Here is a 17947-nt window from a genome sequence, read left to right as displayed (position 1 = left end):
ACTTCTTTTATTGAGGCTCTGATTTGCCAGTTTGCAACTTGGACTACAGAATACGATTAGCAAGAGCATGTTAAATAAAAAAGGTATCAGAGCAAGAATGGTTATTCTGACAAACAGAATGACTGGGTAATTAATAGCTGTTTATTTCTCTATATGGGATTTTTGGCCTATCGGTGCCAGTAGCTACTTCCTGTTTGGAACGGCAGGGAGGCGGGGTCACTCAGTCCTGTTCTCATACAGTCAATGTGTGCAACGTTAAACACATGTAATTTTTCACTTCAGTAACTGTTGTCCTAATAAATACTATACATATAATGAGAGAAGAAAAACAGAAAAATTGCCTGTTTTATCGCATTTTCCTTTTATCTTGCTGTTTTTTTCCAAGTCTCTTAAAATGTAAATTGTAATTTAATTATACATCTTTTTAATATGTTTTTCCTAACTCCTAATTCCCGTGAGCATAACCTGGTCTCTTTGGTGTTTTTGGTTAAATTTCATTAAAAATGTTATGACGCGGTGATAAAGGCTCACCGTGCTTCCACAAGGCTTCGATGTTGCTTTTGAAATTCTGGATTTGAAGCCCTCTTTTAAAGCTGAAGCAACACAAGTTGATCTTCTGAATGTTAAATGTGTCCATGTGACGGATGCTATGAGCGACTCGAAGCTCACATAAACCAAAAAATAGTTAGATTTACTCCTCATTTTGACTTTGGTGTTCGTGTCCTGCTGTTTTATTTCACAGCAACAGATAAGACCCTTCATCTCTGTTCATTATCGACACTTTCAAAATAAAATAATTATCCGTGACTGAGAGGGTTTATCTTAAAAGTGCTGAGCGTGCACATTATGTCCTTCCTCTATTTGCTGCTCCCTTTGACAGTGACACCCTCCTCCTCCTCCTCCTCCTCCACTCATCTTCTTTGACAGAAAGTAACTGAATGTACCTTTGAAGTGTGTGACTTTGCCCCCCCTCCCAGGTCCTCGCACGTCCATCAGTCTCAGTAAACCCACAGTGATGCAGCAGAGAAATGAAATGAATAATCACAGTCATTTTTTTATTGTTTCACTAAGAGTCTCCAAAAATGTACCTCCAATTTGTGTTTGAAGAGGGGTGGAGGGGGGGCTTTCATGATTGTCCCTTATTGTTGGAGTTATTTGAAGCTTGGAATTCTTCCCCCCATACTACAGTTTTCATCATCTTTCCTGCTTTTGCTTGTCTTCACTTTGATCTGAGGCCCTTTCAGAGGTTTCCTTCTCATCTGAATGATTTTCTGTAGATGTGGCGCGATGACGATTTTCTTTACTTGAGTCTCTGTTAGAACCAGGAGAGTTGAGCATGTCAGACCCCCCCATACACACATACACAAACACACACGCATGCACACACAATCACATTTAGATGAAGAGCTGCATTGAAGCTTGTATAGTTTTACTGAAGGCATGTGCACAAAGACCTTTAAGGTCTCCTTTGTGTTCAAAACCCATCCAGGTGATTCTTTTTCTTTGTTTGCTGCCATCGATTTTCACCTGTTTGAGGATTTTTCTGTTCTATTTTACGCTGCTGATGTGTTTAGCTGCTTTCACATGTACATTATGCACAAATTCCAAGAGGATTTTTAAAGACTTAGTCAGATGAAAATTGTGTTTTTGGTGTTTTTATGATGTTTTTGTATCATTTTTCTCATGATTTGAGTATTTCTTTATTCAGCTCCTTGTGAATCAGGAGCAGATGCAAAGATGCCGTTGGAGAAAGCTTGTAGCTGTGACATTGATGCTACAATTGGCGGGCCACCTGCTCCCTGCTCCGCTCCATTCCAACGCCTGCAGAGGACTAGATCCATGTACGTCTTTGTTTTCCTCGGTTGAGCTGCCGTCTGACCCAAAACTGTTAATTTCCCTTTTTGTTGCAGCGATGATGTTAGGTTTGGGGCTGTGAGGAGCTGTAAGATAGTGGAAGAGCATCTAAACAAACGGATGATGGGAGATTAAGGCAGGCTGACACTACATCAACAACCTGCCCACAACTCAGAGGTGAATTTCTAATGAATTACTTCCGCTCTGCAGAAACTATGTTCTCGAAAATGACACAGGATTTTTTATTTTTGGCTAAAAACGGCATAATCATAATTAATAGACCACTGAGGACGCTTTGAAAATAGATCAAAAGGTGATTGGAGTGGGTCTTCAAATGTAAACCATCCCTTCATTACTTACCACCACTAGTGTTCCAGTCACACATGCCGTAGCTTCAGTAACTCTGCAGTCTTTTTAGGGGGAACATGGAAACATCTCCAGACCAGCTGAGCTCCTCCTGGATGATCAAGTGTCTTCAAACCTCCACAGGAGACGCTCTGTGAAGGAGGCTCATTTCTGTTGCTTCACTCTTTAAACACTTGGGATATTTCCTCAACCCAACTCTTGGGTCATTCAGTTTTTGGTTACTTTTTGGAGCAACACCACGTTTTTGGTTTACAGTGCTAAACCAAAACCATTACCACTGTAAAATTTTAACACAACATATGCTTTCTCTCTCTCAATATTTTTCTGAGTTAGCTTAGGTGTTTAAGTGTTGGGTGAAAAATAACCCAATTTAGGGATTTTCAACTACAGAGTTGTTCGTGTTCTACTCTGGATTTTACTGGTTCTCCCCAATCATTCAGCTTCCACTGCAATCTGCAATCAGGTGTGGAAACAGGTGGTTTGTGTCTGAAATCAGGCAGACTCCACTGCCACCAATGGTTCAAGCAGCAAAAATGGGGTCCTGTGTGAAACTAAAGCTCCTGAACCAAAAAAGATTCCTGGTAAGATGTGTGCTTCACTTAAGGTGTTTGTGTGGTTTTGTGAAGATGCTGTAAATGGATTATGTGTATGAGGTTTTTCACCCACTTTAGACTTTTTTTAAGTGAAAGGAGGGATAAGCTGTGAACAACAATAAGCTGTAGAAAATAAAAGAAAAACAACCCTCAAGTGGGGTGCAACGGGGTCAAAAGAAGATTTGACATCACAGACTGTCATTGGGAAATTATTTTTTCTACAAAACTCAAATAATTTCAAAAGCAAGAAATACATGAAAGTGAATAAACTACATGATCAGACAACAGTTTGATGAACTCCAATCCTGTAGGATGACGACAAACAAGCAGCTGCTGCAAAAAGGCTTGACTGAAACCAGGAGAAGACTGACAGGAGAGGTCAGTAACAAACACTCTATGGATTAAGAAGAAACTTGGACCAAAAAACAAAAACTAATTTTAAACAGAAAAAGTAAAAACTCAACAAGTTTCAGTTTGGGTTTCATCTTCACAAAAAACAAAAAAAAACAAATGTACTTCTGCTTTTCTGCTCAGACTTCTTTTTATCCCTTAAAGACCCACTACACTGAAAATGGTGTCTTTAGCAAGTTCATGTGACATTTTTCTGGCGATGGAGGAAATATATAAGAAAATTTGGTTTAAATTGCATTTGAGTATTTCTTAATTAAATTGTTGTGAATCAGGAGCAGATGAAAAAAGATTACGCTGGACCTGCACACAAGTGGATCCATGTACGTCTTAGTTTTCCTTGTCTGAGCTGGAATCTGGATTAAAACTATACAGATGGATAGCAGCTCCAATATTGCTCTCCATTTTTGTTGCACCGCTAATGTTAAACTGGGGATGTGAGGGACTGTAAGCTACCGGGAGAGTGATAAACAAAGAGCTCTCAGCAACAGGGAGGGGAAGGGGGGCAGAGTTGTTTTGGTCCATCGGTCCCGCCCACAACTTAGAGGGAAGTTTCTAATGAACAGTCGCTCTGTAGAAACTATGTGCTATAAAATGACTAATATTTTTTTCCGTTTTTGGCTAAAAATGGCGTAATCATAATTATAAAACCACTGGGAACGCTTTGAAAATAGATCAAAAGTTGATCACAGTGGGTCTTTGAACAAAAAACTTATGGACAAAAAAGATTTAGAAGTTACTCCTCTTTATGGGAGGTGCACACTTCAGTTTCATAACTTTGTATATGCAGCCAACAGAAATAGTGTAAAAGCATAAAGATTTATTTTGTTGGTAGTGCGTCATGCTTAGTTAAACACCCAGCATCCAAACTCCAGACTCAGAGCTGAGAGAAAATAGATTTAAGAGTACAGCCAAACAGAGAATCTTTTTATGTTTTAATGACCTGAATAGAATTTGTATTTAAACATTTTATCTGTAACTTTCATTCTAGAGCTGAACTTTCTCTTCTTGAAGGCATCACTGAAGGTGCTGTGGCTCCACCTACAGGAAGAGATTCCTGTGGATCTTAAATGGAGCGCATGTCTGTCGGTTCTCTTGAGTCTCTAACCTTAAGGCTTAAGGGACGTCATGAAAATGGAAAGTACCAATGTTGTGCATGTGGTAAATGTATAGGGAAGTATTTGTAAAGATAATGTAAATTCATGAAAGTTTGCAAAGTCTGCACAATTTTGGGGGTGGAAGCAAAATAATTAAAAACGCATGGCCTCACTTATCCTGTTAAGTGTTCGCTTTGACCTGTCGCTCGCAGCATGTCCGTTAAACGTGAAGATGAACTTTTCGCTCAATGGCCACACTGAGGGACAATCTTAAACGTTATGGGGGCCGCCTGGAGGTTTGTGCATTTAGTCTCATATTTAAACCACACACAGTTCACTTATTTTCCAAAATTGAGGAAAACTCTGATTTCTGTTACAGGCAAAAGGACAAACTGAAAAACAGCTAATTTAAAAATTAAGACAAAAAACAGGCATAACACGTCTGAACTGTTTAAATCCACAACGCACTCTCTTTTTGTATTGTCTATTTGTTTAAAAATGCTTTTTCTAGTTTGTTCTATCATGTAGTACAATTTTCCTTCAAAAATTGATTTCTCTTTATAAGAAGGCACAAAGTGAACAGCCTTGGCTCCATCTGCCTATGTTGACCCCCTTCTCTGCCCTGCAGTGACACCTAGTGGCGAGGCCACAAACTGCAACCAGTTGAAATAGGCAAAGAAAATTCTCCTGTAATGTCCTCATCTGTATCTCCATTTACACCATGACAAGATAAATTGCGGTTATATTTTTTTCTCATTCTATGGTGGGACATAATTGTGAAAAACCAAAACAGTTTTCCCTTTAACAAACAAACCCACGAAAATGAAAGAATAACAAAAAAAAAAGAAAATCGCATTAAAAATGTTCAAGTTTCCTAATTTTGCTCTTCCACTAAAGTTATAGAACGTTTACAGTGAAATCCTCCAAGTTTTTCTCAATGATGCACAGAAAAGGTTATTTCATATTTGTGGAAAAACAAACAAACAGACACACAATGTATTTTTTGTTGTTGAAATCTGTTTAATTAGAAAAGTCTTAGAAAAGCTAAGATTTTACTTTTGGTGCTTTCATTACAAAAGACTGAAAGTAAAATCGGTCTGAACAGGTGAGAAGTGATGGAAAAAACACGTCGACAGGAACACATCATCACATTATTGTACAGAAATGATTCGGGGCAAAACACAACAGACCATAAATGGCAAAAACGGCGGCGCTTCAAGGCCAGCCTCCGCTAAGCTTCCACAATGACCTCATTTTACAAAAATACAGTCAACATCATGAATAAAACACTCGTTTTCAAAAAGAAAAACTGACATGGAGAGAAAACATATAAAACTTCACATTCTTCACGTTCTTCTTCTTCTGAACATTTCTGGATCAGATGTGAGCCAAACTCAAAATGTCACAGTTCTCATCGTGAACCAAAGGGTTTTTTATTCACAACCATTGCAAAGTGTTGAAAATAAATTACATCATTTTGTTTCTTATAAAAAAAAAAGTCCAATATATAAATACGGTATTTCCAATATTACTAATTTAAATCACATTTATGACAAATAAATAATAAAATAAATATTTGGTCATTGCAGTTTTTAAAGAAATTGATGACTTTAGCCTCAAAATTTCAGTTGAATTGTATTTTGAAACCAAAATAACATTTTTGACAAAAGCAAATATTCTGTCAATCGTATAACAAGTCAACTTTATCCTCATAACATCTTGTTTTTCTTAAAGCTATTTTTTGTTTTTGTTTTTAAGGGGTTTGTATATTTTCCTGAAGACACTCATCTTTTCTAAAAAAAGATTTTACACTTTCATTTTTTCTTTAAAAATAAAATTGTAAATTAATTCTGAAATAATGTTTCGCCTATAGTCTACATCAATCCAGAAAAAACTATTTCAAGATTTAAATTGTATAGGTGAAATTTAACTCCATTGTCAAAAATGACACGATAATAATAAATGTTTAAGACTTGTTTTTAACTTGATAGGATATTTGCCTGCTCTAATCTTCTTTTAGCTTCATTCTCAACTTTTCATTTTTTCATCAAAAGTGGCCCTAAAATGTTTGTTCTGCTAACATCAAACAATCTGCAATATATTGGAAAAAGTGCAAAATACAATAAATAGGATTTATAAATAAAGTTTGTCATTAATAAGTGAAGCCACGTCTGCAGAGCTGCAGTACTGACTGGATGAATCCTAAACAAAAGCGCTGGATCTTTTCACTTTTAGCAGCTCAAACTCCTGAAAAACAGCTTCAAAAATAACAACCAATGAAAAAGCCACAATCAGAAACTGACTTCAGAGAACAAGAACAGATTCTTTTGCTAATTCTCTGGCTGCTTCTGAATAACATTTTATCCGCTTTGGGAATCTAATGGCATTTTCCAGAAAAGCTGAGATTTCAGCTTCAGGGAGAACCTACAGTATTACAGTATATCAATAAATATAAAAGACCGTCAGCTGCTTTGCAAAAACAAAAAAATCTTCATCCGGTTAACTAAACGTTGTCCGATTTGTTGCTTTTCGTGAATCTTTGGCTCATTTGTATTCTAGCAGTGACGCACATTTCTATGACGGCATTAACACCTAAAGATAAAGAACTTTCCCGTTCTGATCGTCCCAAACTAGCCTGACAGCATAAACTCACCGCCTTTTCCGACCTCTTTCCCCAACATCACTGCTAATAATCCAGACACAAACAGATCTGATCTCAATTTTGTGAACTGGTGATTTTTAGCAGCAGTATTTTAAAATTTTGAAATTCTTTTTTCTTTCATTAAAGCTAAAAAAGCTCTGCTTTATGGATTTATTAATTATAATAGTTATACCTACAAGAATGTCACTTTTTTCGTAAATTACAGTTGAACAGTGTTTTTCTTTAACTTGATCAATAACATTTGATTTGTGTTTTTAAATGCATAAAAAGCATAAAACCGTCCTAAATCAAGATCAGGCGTCCTCTAAAGACCTGCAGAGACTTAAAGAAGTTCCAGTTAAAAGAATCCCTCGTGTCAGAGTTTATTTAAAGTTTTGTTTCTGTTTGGCTGAAAATTAAAAGTTTTTTCGGAAACACGAGTGCCACCTGAATTAAACATTTGGCAAAATATGATTGCAGCATTTGTCTAAATGTTGGTCATTTTTGTTTATGTAGATTCTCATTCATTTTTTCTTTACCAACTACTTTGACTAGCCTTAAGAAATGCTGTATTTTAAAGTGCACTTATACCATTCTCCTTACAGAAAGGCACCATAACTAAACGTGTGTGCAGATCTGTCAGTCACAACACAGAAATGACTTCATTTAAATCTGTTTTTGGACATGAGGCGGATGTGCAGATCCACATATGGGCTAAATTTAAAGATTCCCTCCGATTTTCTGCATTAATGTTGTTTTTTACTTAATGGTATAATATGAAACGCAGTGTAAGTACAGTGATTACTTCACCAATAATCAACCAACACAGGGTGAGGCTTAACATTTAGCAAAGTCGTTTGCAGCTGACGTTGCAAACGTGGGATAAAAACGGCACAGGTAAAGTTTGGGTGAGGCATTTGTAAAAGGATGGAGTCGTTTCTAGAGTTTCCGTTGTTCCTTTCAGGTCTTTCTGGTGCAGGAGGTGGTGAAAAAAAATGCAAAAAGGCACAAAGACTGCAATTTTCAAGCTGTTCTCAAACATTTCAGATCTACCAAATGTCAAGCTTTATCTGTGCACCAATCATTGGCCAATAAAAATTCCCATTGTAAAGCACGGTGGGGGTAGCATCATTCTAAGGGAATAACAAATGGGGACCAAAAACTACTTAAATATCAGTCAGGTTTTCATTAGCGCATTTTAACGCAGGGAATTTCTATACGTTTCATTAAAAATACAAACATTTGCCAAAAAAAATCAATTGCCTCTCCTTCTTTATGCCATAAAGGCTTCAAAATCCCAAACTTGCGTGTCTTTGACCAGCACTCTTGCTAATGGGGTAAAATAATTTGCCCACTATAACCGTCCATAGATCCTTTAAACACAAACGTTTTCCTCTTTCTGCTCTTTTATGCAATTACAAAGAAATGAAAGTTCACGACTGTTTATTCACTTAAACCGGTGTTTTTTCTTTTATCAGAGGTTTATTTAAAAATCAAAATCTGAAGACATTCGCTTCCTTTTTTTGTATCATAGCCACTCACAAACATTCAGCCAAGACAGGAGTGAAGGGAAACGAATGACACAACCTCATAGAAAATCTGCAGAGAGACCTCAAGTTTGTGACCAAACTCGAATTTCATTTGTGTTTTGAAGCTCACGTTGGTAGAAAAACATCGAAGAACAGTGATGTGTTTGACCATTGACCAGCTCTGACCACTACAGAGCGCCTGAAATGGTTTATACTCAGTTTGTCGGCTACATTTGTGCTGGCTTTGCAATGACTTGCAGTAATTCTCTGGGTCTAACAGAGCAGCTGAGTCATTCTGATTTTTTTCCTTATTTTTAAATGTGCAGTTAACTTCATCCATCCCACGTTTTTGGCTTTTAAAGGAAGACGTACGTGTTGACAGCAGGAAACATAAAGTGGCGCCCGACCAGAGGCACACGGGTCGGAGTGCAATTTTCTCCTAAGAGAGCAGCAGCTAGAATTCATCGTGTGTGGAAATGTGCGCGTAAAGGCTTTCCGGCGTTGTCGTTCCATCCTTTAAAAAAACGAGACTCGCTTGTGATGTCATGACCTGGCGTGCAGGTTGACGATGACGCCGTCCTCAGGCAGCTCTTTGATGGGCAGGTCGCTCCTGAGTCCGATTCCTTGGTCGGTGCTCTCACAGCTGCTCTGAGGCGACTCTGGCGGGGGCTGATACAGGACACTGGCCAGCAGGAAAAAGATTGCCCCCAAAGCCTAAAGTAGAGTTCATTCAAATGTCAAACAAAGATACTTTTCCTTCTATACATTATGAGTCTACAATTATGTAACTTCTGGCGAGGTGTCCTTTATTAAAAATTATTGGATGACGTGAACGTGTGAACCGTCCGATGCAAACGTCCATAAATGTCTGATATTGGACGCCTCAAAGGGCTTATTTACTTACTTACCAAAGAAAATTTAAATCAATTATTTGTACTTGAATCTTTTAACGTTTAAATCCTTTTTTTGCAAGAGGATCAACTGATACAGTGTGACGCGCTACCAAGCCAGCATCGACCTCACTCTGCTGCAGCCCAGGAAAGGGCCATATAAGGGCCGTGTCACAAAGCTACTTTGTACATTTTGGACTTTTTCCACATATGACATTTCGGTCTTTTTTGATAAATGCTTGAAATACGTAATTCATAAGTGTTTCTTGTGTTCATCATTTGCAGATGACCATCGAGAGTTTCAGCCCAGGGGTCTTTACGTGAATTCAGTTTTGGCTGTTCAACATTTTTGATCAAGAATTACAATTAACGCGTATTTTACGTAGTTTATATGCAATTATTATGTAAATCTTGAGAAATTGCGTGTGATTTTTGTGAGACAAATACACAGATTTGTGAGTTTCCATGACTGTTCCGCATTTCTCTAACAGACTTTTCACGCGTGTATAACTTTAATATCACATACACGGAGCACACAACACGTTAAAATTACATAATCGACTGACTTTATGTTGATTTCCGTGTTCTTCGCGTGTTTTATTCGTTCTTCTTCCGTGGTTTTAATGTGGCTCATTTGTTATACGTCTGTGAAAACTTCATATAAAGAACCACAACTTTTCTCACTTTTTCTCACGCATGACCAATTTCCATCCAGTCAATATGCGCAAAATATACGTGGTGGCTGTGTGACACGGCCTTCAGATAAGTCATGACGAGTGATCCAAAGCATCATTTCGGTGGGAAAGTTCAACCCTCAACCACTTGTTTTTGTCCAGAGGATAAAACAAAAGTTTGCTTCAAAGTCCACAAATAATGTCGCTTTTATTGAAGAAATATGCACCATTAACTATGATTACTAAATTTGTATCAACATATCATTTATGTCATTAATTAAAAAGATACGTAGAAACGCGTACTTAGTCCATATTAACCAATAAGGTAAACAATTTGGAATTAAAGTCAACATTACGGTAAACATTAAGGTCAAATTCAATGGAGATACTGGCATGTCCATCATAGAGCCATTTAAAGAATAGAGATTGAACATATGTGGACTCTGACCACTGCATCAACCTGTTCAAATTTTAACTTTATTTCTAAAGCACTTTTCATGCTGCAGCAGCAAAACGTGCTTTACAGGTTTAAAACTCTGTAAAATGATAAAACACACAGAATGCCCTCAGCACCCCCCAGCACCTAACAAAAATATACATAAAAGGACTCATGAATAAAAGTAGATAGAAATGGAAACCAACATGGAAACTAGGTTTCTGTTGCGCCGGTAACCGACTGGTGTTTAGCGCAACGAAATAGAAAATTTAGCCTATTTGAGCAGAACTTCTTTTTTAGGTCTCCGACACCCTGCAGCCAATCAGAATCGAGCATTCACCAGAACCATGGTGCAATTTGACATTTTCACATTAAGATATTTTTTTTTTTATGTAAAGCGTTTTGCAACTTGTGGGTTTTATATTTTTTTATAGAAATATTGTGATGAAAATAAGTCTTTGAGCTGAATGAATCTGCCTGCCATGTGTGAAACGCATTACCTTGTAGATTATTCCCGCGACCAGCGTGTACCGGCTCATGGCTGCGTTGTGGTAGAGGTAGCAGGAGCCCGGCTCGCCACACTGATCCTGCCACAGGACGCAGGAGATGTCGATCACTGAGCCAAAGGCTATGGGTCCTGGAACGCCACCTGGAGCAGAACAGGAGAGTGAAGATTTAAAACTTCTCAAGTTGGAACAGAAATAGACATTTGAGGATGGAAGGGGATCTCTACCAAGCGTGCGGACGACGATCCACTGGATGCCCAGAGCAAAGGATCGCTGGCTGTCCGGAACACATCTAAGCAGGAGGGTGTGGAAAAAGACACGATTGAAAATTAAAGAGGAAATAAACAGCAACCTTTCCCACTTCAAAGAGCTTCTCAAATAATGTTGTAACTCCTCTGATGGGGCGTGAGCATCATCACTACTGTTCCCCACATCAGAGGAGGGATGCCAAAAAACTGATGCTGTTCTGGAGCGGAAATGATGTCACCCCATGTCAATCATGTCCCGGTAGCCAACCGGCTCAAGCCCCACCCCCACGTCAAATTAGCCTCGACTCCAGGACTGTATTTTATTCATTCTCAAAGCTTAAAATTAGTTGAATTTAAAAAAAAAAAAACAAAGAGTTCTCCACCCACCTGAGGGTGGCGGTGAGCGCCGGGATGCTGCACAGGAAGGTGAAGCCAATGACGACGAAGAAAAAGGAGAGGAAGATGCTCATGTGGTGGCAGGTGCTCCCACACTTTCCTGCAATGGCAAACCCCTCTTTACCCCAGGATGTGTTACCGACGACACAGCTACAACCAGAAAACACCTGAAACACAACCATAGAGGAAAAAAACTGTTATATCTTCCAGAAAAAAACTGCATGAGCTTAATGACATTTAACAACCTAAATGAAGGCCAGCAACACAAACAAATGTTTAATAAAATATCAAACTTTTTTTTATCCATCCATTCAGAAGCTTTGTTAAAAATAAAATAAAAATGACTAAAAAAGTAAAACAGGATGAAAACGTCAAGCAATCCTTAATGCTAAAATAATTTATGAACAGTAAATTTAATAGAAAACATTTATCAAATTCAAGAAAAGGTAAAACTTAAAATCATACAGGCCAAGTATGTCTAAAGAAGTATAAGATCACAAACAAGTCCAAAGGAAAATTAAATAAAAACAAAAGGAATTGAAAATGAAATTTAAATAAACAACAAAAATACAATCAAAAAATAGAACCAAAAATATTGTAATATCAGCTCAGAGGATGAATTAATTGATTAAAAAAAAGCTGAAAATGTTTAGGCTGAACAAAATGCGACTAATGCCGCAAAAAACAAAAAAAATGTTTTAGCTCTGCTTAAATGCTTTTAAAATTGGAAAAAAGACAAAAAGTCTAAATGTCCCAAAGATAATTTAAAAGTAATTGAATTACAAAGATAAATAAATGGAGTGCCAAATGTGACTCTGTGGGTTCCCCAGGGTTTATAAAATAGAATAAAATAGTATTCCAAAGGAAAGGCAAGTGCTCAACTGTTTGCATTTTCATACATCTGAAACTAAACATAAAACAAAAAATGTACTAGTAAAAAAATAAAATTCAAAGATTAAAATATATTAATTAAAAATGGTATGAAACCAAAAAATATTTAAAAATTAAAATCTAAAACCCATAAAAGCAATCAAATTTAATTAAGTTGAAGTTAAATTCTAAAAAAAATAACCATTTTTTTTAAATGAAACACTGAATTGCATTTTAAATGTTAAATTTATTACACAAGTTATAGTATTAAGGATTTAAAAAAAATAAAATGGTACTAAACTTTCCTAATCACATGACAAATGTCACATTGAGAATAAACCCATTATAACAACAATTTGTTTTTACAGTTGCTTTTTTGAACCCAACCATACGTTTTGCTAATTAACCAGCAAATCTTTCTGCATTAACATTATATTTATGCAAATTGCAATGGTCCGGACTCATTTTTCATGTAGAGTCATCATCAAATCTGTTTTTCCATTTCTGAGATGTCTTGTGTCTAAATGTGTACCTGTTTCCCCGTGGCCTCCTCTGTGTGGTTGATGGATGTGCAGCCGGCGTGACAGGGGGAGTAGTACATGACATCATTTGAGCCGCACACGGGGTTGTACACCTCCCTGACACAGTTACAGGCAGCATTACAACCCACAGTTAGACTTTCATCTATTGAAGAGCTGCAGGGAGAGAAAAAAACAAGAAATGCTGTTAGATTTGGCTTGTTTTACGCACGCATAAACATGTAGTGTTGCTGATTTAAGGTGACTGGGAAGAAGCAGCTGCAGATGGAGCAGTTTAACCCTTTGTGCTATCCTAGGCACTTTAACATTGGGAGTTGGGTCATCTAGACCCACTAGACAGTGCTCTGAACCTTTTTTCTTCAATGATTTGTGATCTTTACTGGTGTCCATGGATTACATGAAATCTTTCCACCTTTATCCACCTTTGTCATGGTAGGAATAACACGTCAATGTAAGGGTGGGGTCATCTAAGATAATGCAAGTGTTAATCGGGTGAATGTCAGCTTTAGCATTATATCTGTTTAAAGGCTGTTTATTCCAGAGGACAAATCCTCCAAAATTAACCATAAGATAACCAAAAAATCTACACAGAAAAGATGCAACTTCACATAACAGGCTTGACTATTCAAAGAAAAAAAATGGGAAAAGAAGCAAAATAAAATGAAGTGCATTATTTTTTGGAAAATTCTGAATAAATTACATTTAAAAACTATTATTAATCCCTTTCTTTTACTAAGAAATTCAATAAAAAATAAAACATAACTTACATTTATGAGTCTAAAAATGTGTCGCACTATTTTAAATTCAGCTTATAATACATTGAAAAATATCAAACTTTTTGTAAGGCATACAAAACAATAGTAGTTTATTGGAAATTATTTTCAGCACAAGACAGACTGGTTGTAGGATTGGGTTCCCTTTTAAAAAGAAAAAGTTAATCTGGGAATATATGTGGGATGTGTGTAAACTACATGCCTCCTGGGTTTTCTCCTCAGATTCATTCGGGAGCTTAGCAGCATTTTTACAACAGTATCAAGGAAAGATTGCTGCCAGTTAGGGTCCATTTCTGTCACTTTTTGTGACTGTTGTAGCCTAATTTCACCCAAAAGCAGGAAGCAATTATTCCGATCCAGTCAGGAGTTGACCTCCAAATGACCTGTGACCCGTGTTTAGAGCAGCACAAAAGCACATCGTTACAAAAACACACGGAAACCGCTTTTGTTAAAGACATGCATGTCTTTTCATGTCAACATGGTCATTGTTGGATATATTTGTACTTTTTTTAAAAGCATAACTTGCACAAAATAATTAATTTTGAATACAAATATATAGATATTTATATCTATATATTGAATTATAAAAGTAAAACAAAGTGATTTCTGCAGAAGTTACTGTGGCTGCAATGGGAGAGGAACTTGAATTTCCAAAACAAAAGGCTAAATGTCACTTTGACAATGACAAATAGACAAATGACATAAAGAAAACTCCATTCTGCAAATGCTACAGGTCAAACCTGAAGGTAACAGATGGCCTCATTCCTTCTTCATACCTGTTTAAATGCTCTGGAATGTCGTACAAGCCTTTGTATTTCTCCAGTTGATGCTGCTCCGCCGGCGACCCGTACGGGGCGGTGACGCCAGCCATAGGCACGTTGGGACAGTGGGTAAGGAAGATGAAGATGGCGAGCAGACTGACCGTGGCGCACATCATGCAGAAACGAATGATGCCTCGACAGCGCAAGTTCAAACTCTTCACTATGTAGCCACCCAGGAAGGTGCCACCTCCTCCTGCAGGTACCACCATGTACCCTGAATGGGGGAGACAAAACTGGTGAAGTCAAGGTCTGATGGGGGAAAATGGGAAGTAACAGCATCTCTAAAAAAAAACAGCCGTGAACTGATTAATTGATTAGTCTGAAGCAGGGGTGCCCAAATCCAGCCCTAAGGAACGGCCTCCAGCCGGTTTGCCTTATAGGCTGATGGAGGGTCACAGAGGGGAGCATCTGCAGGGGAGCACAGGTGTGTCTTGCAGTTTCCTTGTGGCTTTTAAGGCCACCTCAAGAGACATAATGAAAATGGAACATACCATTGTCCGCCGTGTAGTAAGTGTATTGACTAAGTTACACACACTTATGCCCTGCGGGTGACGCTGTGGTGCGTCAAATTCTATTCATTGGTAAGGTGTGAGCAATGACTCGCAATGAGTTATGGGGTGTGTGGTGTTGCGTAAGTGGCCGGAAGACGGCCGTAGGATGACTACAAAGCTGATTGCCTAATTTCCTCATTTTTAACAGTCACGCTACATGCAAGGATGGCCCACTAGTGTTGCACAGTCTACAGAATCTCTTAAAGTCAAAGAGAAAAATATGTACGACATACCTGCATCTCACCTACTTCCCTCTTACTTTACCCTTGCATTTTGTTTAATTGTTTACTACGACCTGTCGCAAGCAGAATGCCCAATAAAAAAAAACATGAACAAATATTTTCACTCTAAGGACTCACTGAGCGATCTACAACTTTGCTATTTTATGTGGGACACCTGCGTTTGCAGGTTTGCTCTTTTTTTGCCTGCTGACAGCCTGTGTCCACCCGTAAGGGCAGTTGTGACTGTTAAGGATTACTTATTTAAGCTTACTTTTGTTTAAAAAAATAAAGGAAATTCCAATTTGATTTCGTCCATCTTTAATACACGACCCCCCATTGCAACCCATGGGTTTAACATTTATACTTGCTCCTTGGGGTTGGTTTGCACAACAAAATGAATGGAGCCAAATCAGTTCACTAACTAACCACTGGGTGGTTGAACAAGTGAAGTGAACAGAATGAAGGGGTTTTGTCCTCTATCTTTGGTAGAAACCAGGGAGTCTTTCCCCAGAAGGGAAAAATCCTCATGGTGATATTTTTGCAGCTCCAAGTTGGATGTATTTGCTAATTAAAGACAAGTATCCAACTTAATGCAATCCAAATACAATGGAAAACATCAAGTGAGATTTCAGAGTCTAAACTTTAACTTTCGTTAATCCGCTTAATACAGACATCTAAAAAACTATTTTTCTGCATGACTTTCACACTTTCTTTGCTCACTCACCAAACCACGTGGCAGCTTCTGATGCACTGAGACTAAACTGTGACTCCAAGAACTTTGGGCCAAAGGTGGACACGCCAGCGATGAGCGTGGCCTCAGTGGCTCCGGCTAAGCACAGGAAGAGGAACGTTGGGTTCTTCAAGAGAAGCAGCACAGATCTGTAAAAAGACATCCGAGGTCAGCAGTCTGTTGCTGCTGCGACAGAGTGAAGTCAAGTTCTTAAAGCAGTCTAAGGCAATCTGGCTGTTAAGAAAACCCGTCCAGATAAACTCAACCAGATCCAAAGATATCACTATGTTGCATAACGCGCTGTGGGGGGTGACGTCATGCTGTGACCATGAGTACAGTAAACGCAGTTGTGGACCATAAGGTCCAGCATTTCCCCTTTTGCACTCACCAGTGTTCTAATGAGGGTTAGGCTGAGCTGGTTAGTACTTAAGATAACCACATGGTGATTACTCTAAACTCTTGAGTGTGTACACAGCACTTATCTCTGCACTTCTTGCACAACCTGATTAGTTTTAAATCTAAAGCTGCTGTCACATGGATCTGTCCAAGTAAGACTGAAAATGTTTGGTCCTTAAAGTAAACTAATTCCTAAAAGCCTCTCCTCTACTTTGCCCTTCTGTGCCAAAGTATGACAAAGCAGCTACGAGGATTTTGTGAAGCTAATAGCTCCACATTGTCCACATTGACTGTTTATGAGAACTGGACTGAGTGAGTGTGATCTCACCCATAGAAAATGGCTAAGTTGTTTGTTGGACGTGGGAACCAGCAGGCTCTACCTACTGTTATTGAGACCTCTGATTGGTCAGTTTGTCTAGAATAACATGAAATACAAAAATAAACTAGAGGGGAGGAGTTACTCTGTCCAGTTCTTGTATACAGTTAGTGATTGACCGTGCACCGATTTGAGTTAAAATGAAATGAATCCCGTCTGATGAAGGCAAGTACTGTTGGGGTATAACTTTAATAGACAAAGCTTCAGAGACGCTCGGAGCGAGTCGAGGAGCTATGAACATCTGGTCAGCTTCCCTTTTTTTTTTTTTTTGTAAGTCCATCCAGGAAAGTGTTTTCATTCTTTTGAATACTGTATGCATTTCATGTAATTCCAGCGCACACTGAATCAGAGAAAAGCAGCTTTGCGCTGAGATTATACTTTCTAGCAATGTTTACACAATCAATTCAGCTAAGTCTGTCGCAGAGAAAAGCAGCCTTGTGCTGTTATGCAACACTTGCGTTAATAATGTGTTCCATATCGGCTTTGGAAACATTCCCTGCAAAGCCACTTTTCTCGAAAAATGTCTACAGAAATGTGACAACAGTCACATCAATTAGGGAGGTGTTGATGGGAATCATTGCGTTGAAATTTGATGAGTTTTTTTTTTTCCTTAAAGCTATCTTAGAAAACTCAAACATACAAGGTAACTCAGGATGGTAAAGAGCTAAATAAAGATGCTTACTCTGCTTTTTTATTCTCTGCTCTTTCCGAAGACCAAAGGTGTCTCTAATATGCTGAGAAGCTGACAAACAACAGGATCAACTTATCTATTTTGTTTCATTGACACTCAGAATTCAGGGTATAACAAAGTTTGTATTATCTCAACCTGTTCCGTATTTCCCTCCATCTTGTGTTTACCTTGGCATATCTTTGACAGTCTTTCCAAAGAGCGGGTCTGCGGCTGTAACATGGCTTCCATCCTTCAGCTGGTGGGCCTCAGACACCCTCATCGCCACGTGCTCCTGGGAGCCTGGAGAGCACAAAGATAAAAAATGCTGGAGTGCTGGGATATAAACTGAATGGGGCTCTCGT

The 17947-nt window shown here is 38.3% G+C and overlaps 1 protein-coding gene and 1 long non-coding RNA gene across 4 annotated transcripts in view; one reads left to right on the top strand and one right to left on the bottom strand.

Annotated features, from left to right (window-relative positions):
* Positions 1-2725: 2725 nt before the first annotated feature.
* LOC110015331 lies at positions 2726-11080 on the top strand. Its single transcript, XR_002290511.2, has 3 exons — positions 2726-2801; positions 3125-3191; positions 10996-11080. It is a non-coding gene; the product is annotated as an uncharacterized LOC110015331 (long non-coding RNA).
* slco4a1 (solute carrier organic anion transporter family member 4A1) overlaps positions 5316-17947 on the bottom strand; it is a 28165-nt gene continuing 15533 nt past the window's right edge. For all 3 annotated transcript variants that reach the window (XM_020704464.1, XM_011476814.2, XM_020704463.2), the window contains exons 5-12: positions 17774-17885; positions 16138-16292; positions 14597-14855; positions 13041-13203; positions 11630-11805; positions 11222-11286; positions 10989-11137; positions 5316-9202 (exon numbers count right to left, since the gene is read on the bottom strand). In XM_020704464.1, the coding sequence (XP_020560123.1) occupies positions 9032-9202; positions 10989-11137; positions 11222-11286; positions 11630-11805; positions 13041-13203; positions 14597-14855; positions 16138-16292; positions 17774-17885 (1250 nt within the window). In that variant the 3' untranslated portion in view covers positions 5316-9031. The remainder of the gene's footprint in view (positions 9203-10988; positions 11138-11221; positions 11287-11629; positions 11806-13040; positions 13204-14596; positions 14856-16137; positions 16293-17773; positions 17886-17947) is intronic.

The sequence above is a fragment of the Oryzias latipes genome, chromosome 7 (genome assembly GCF_002234675.1).
Source record: "Oryzias latipes chromosome 7, ASM223467v1".
In the NCBI taxonomy this organism is placed as follows: domain Eukaryota; kingdom Metazoa; phylum Chordata; class Actinopteri; order Beloniformes; family Adrianichthyidae; genus Oryzias; species Oryzias latipes.
This window is presented reverse-complemented; position numbering and strand designations above follow the sequence as displayed.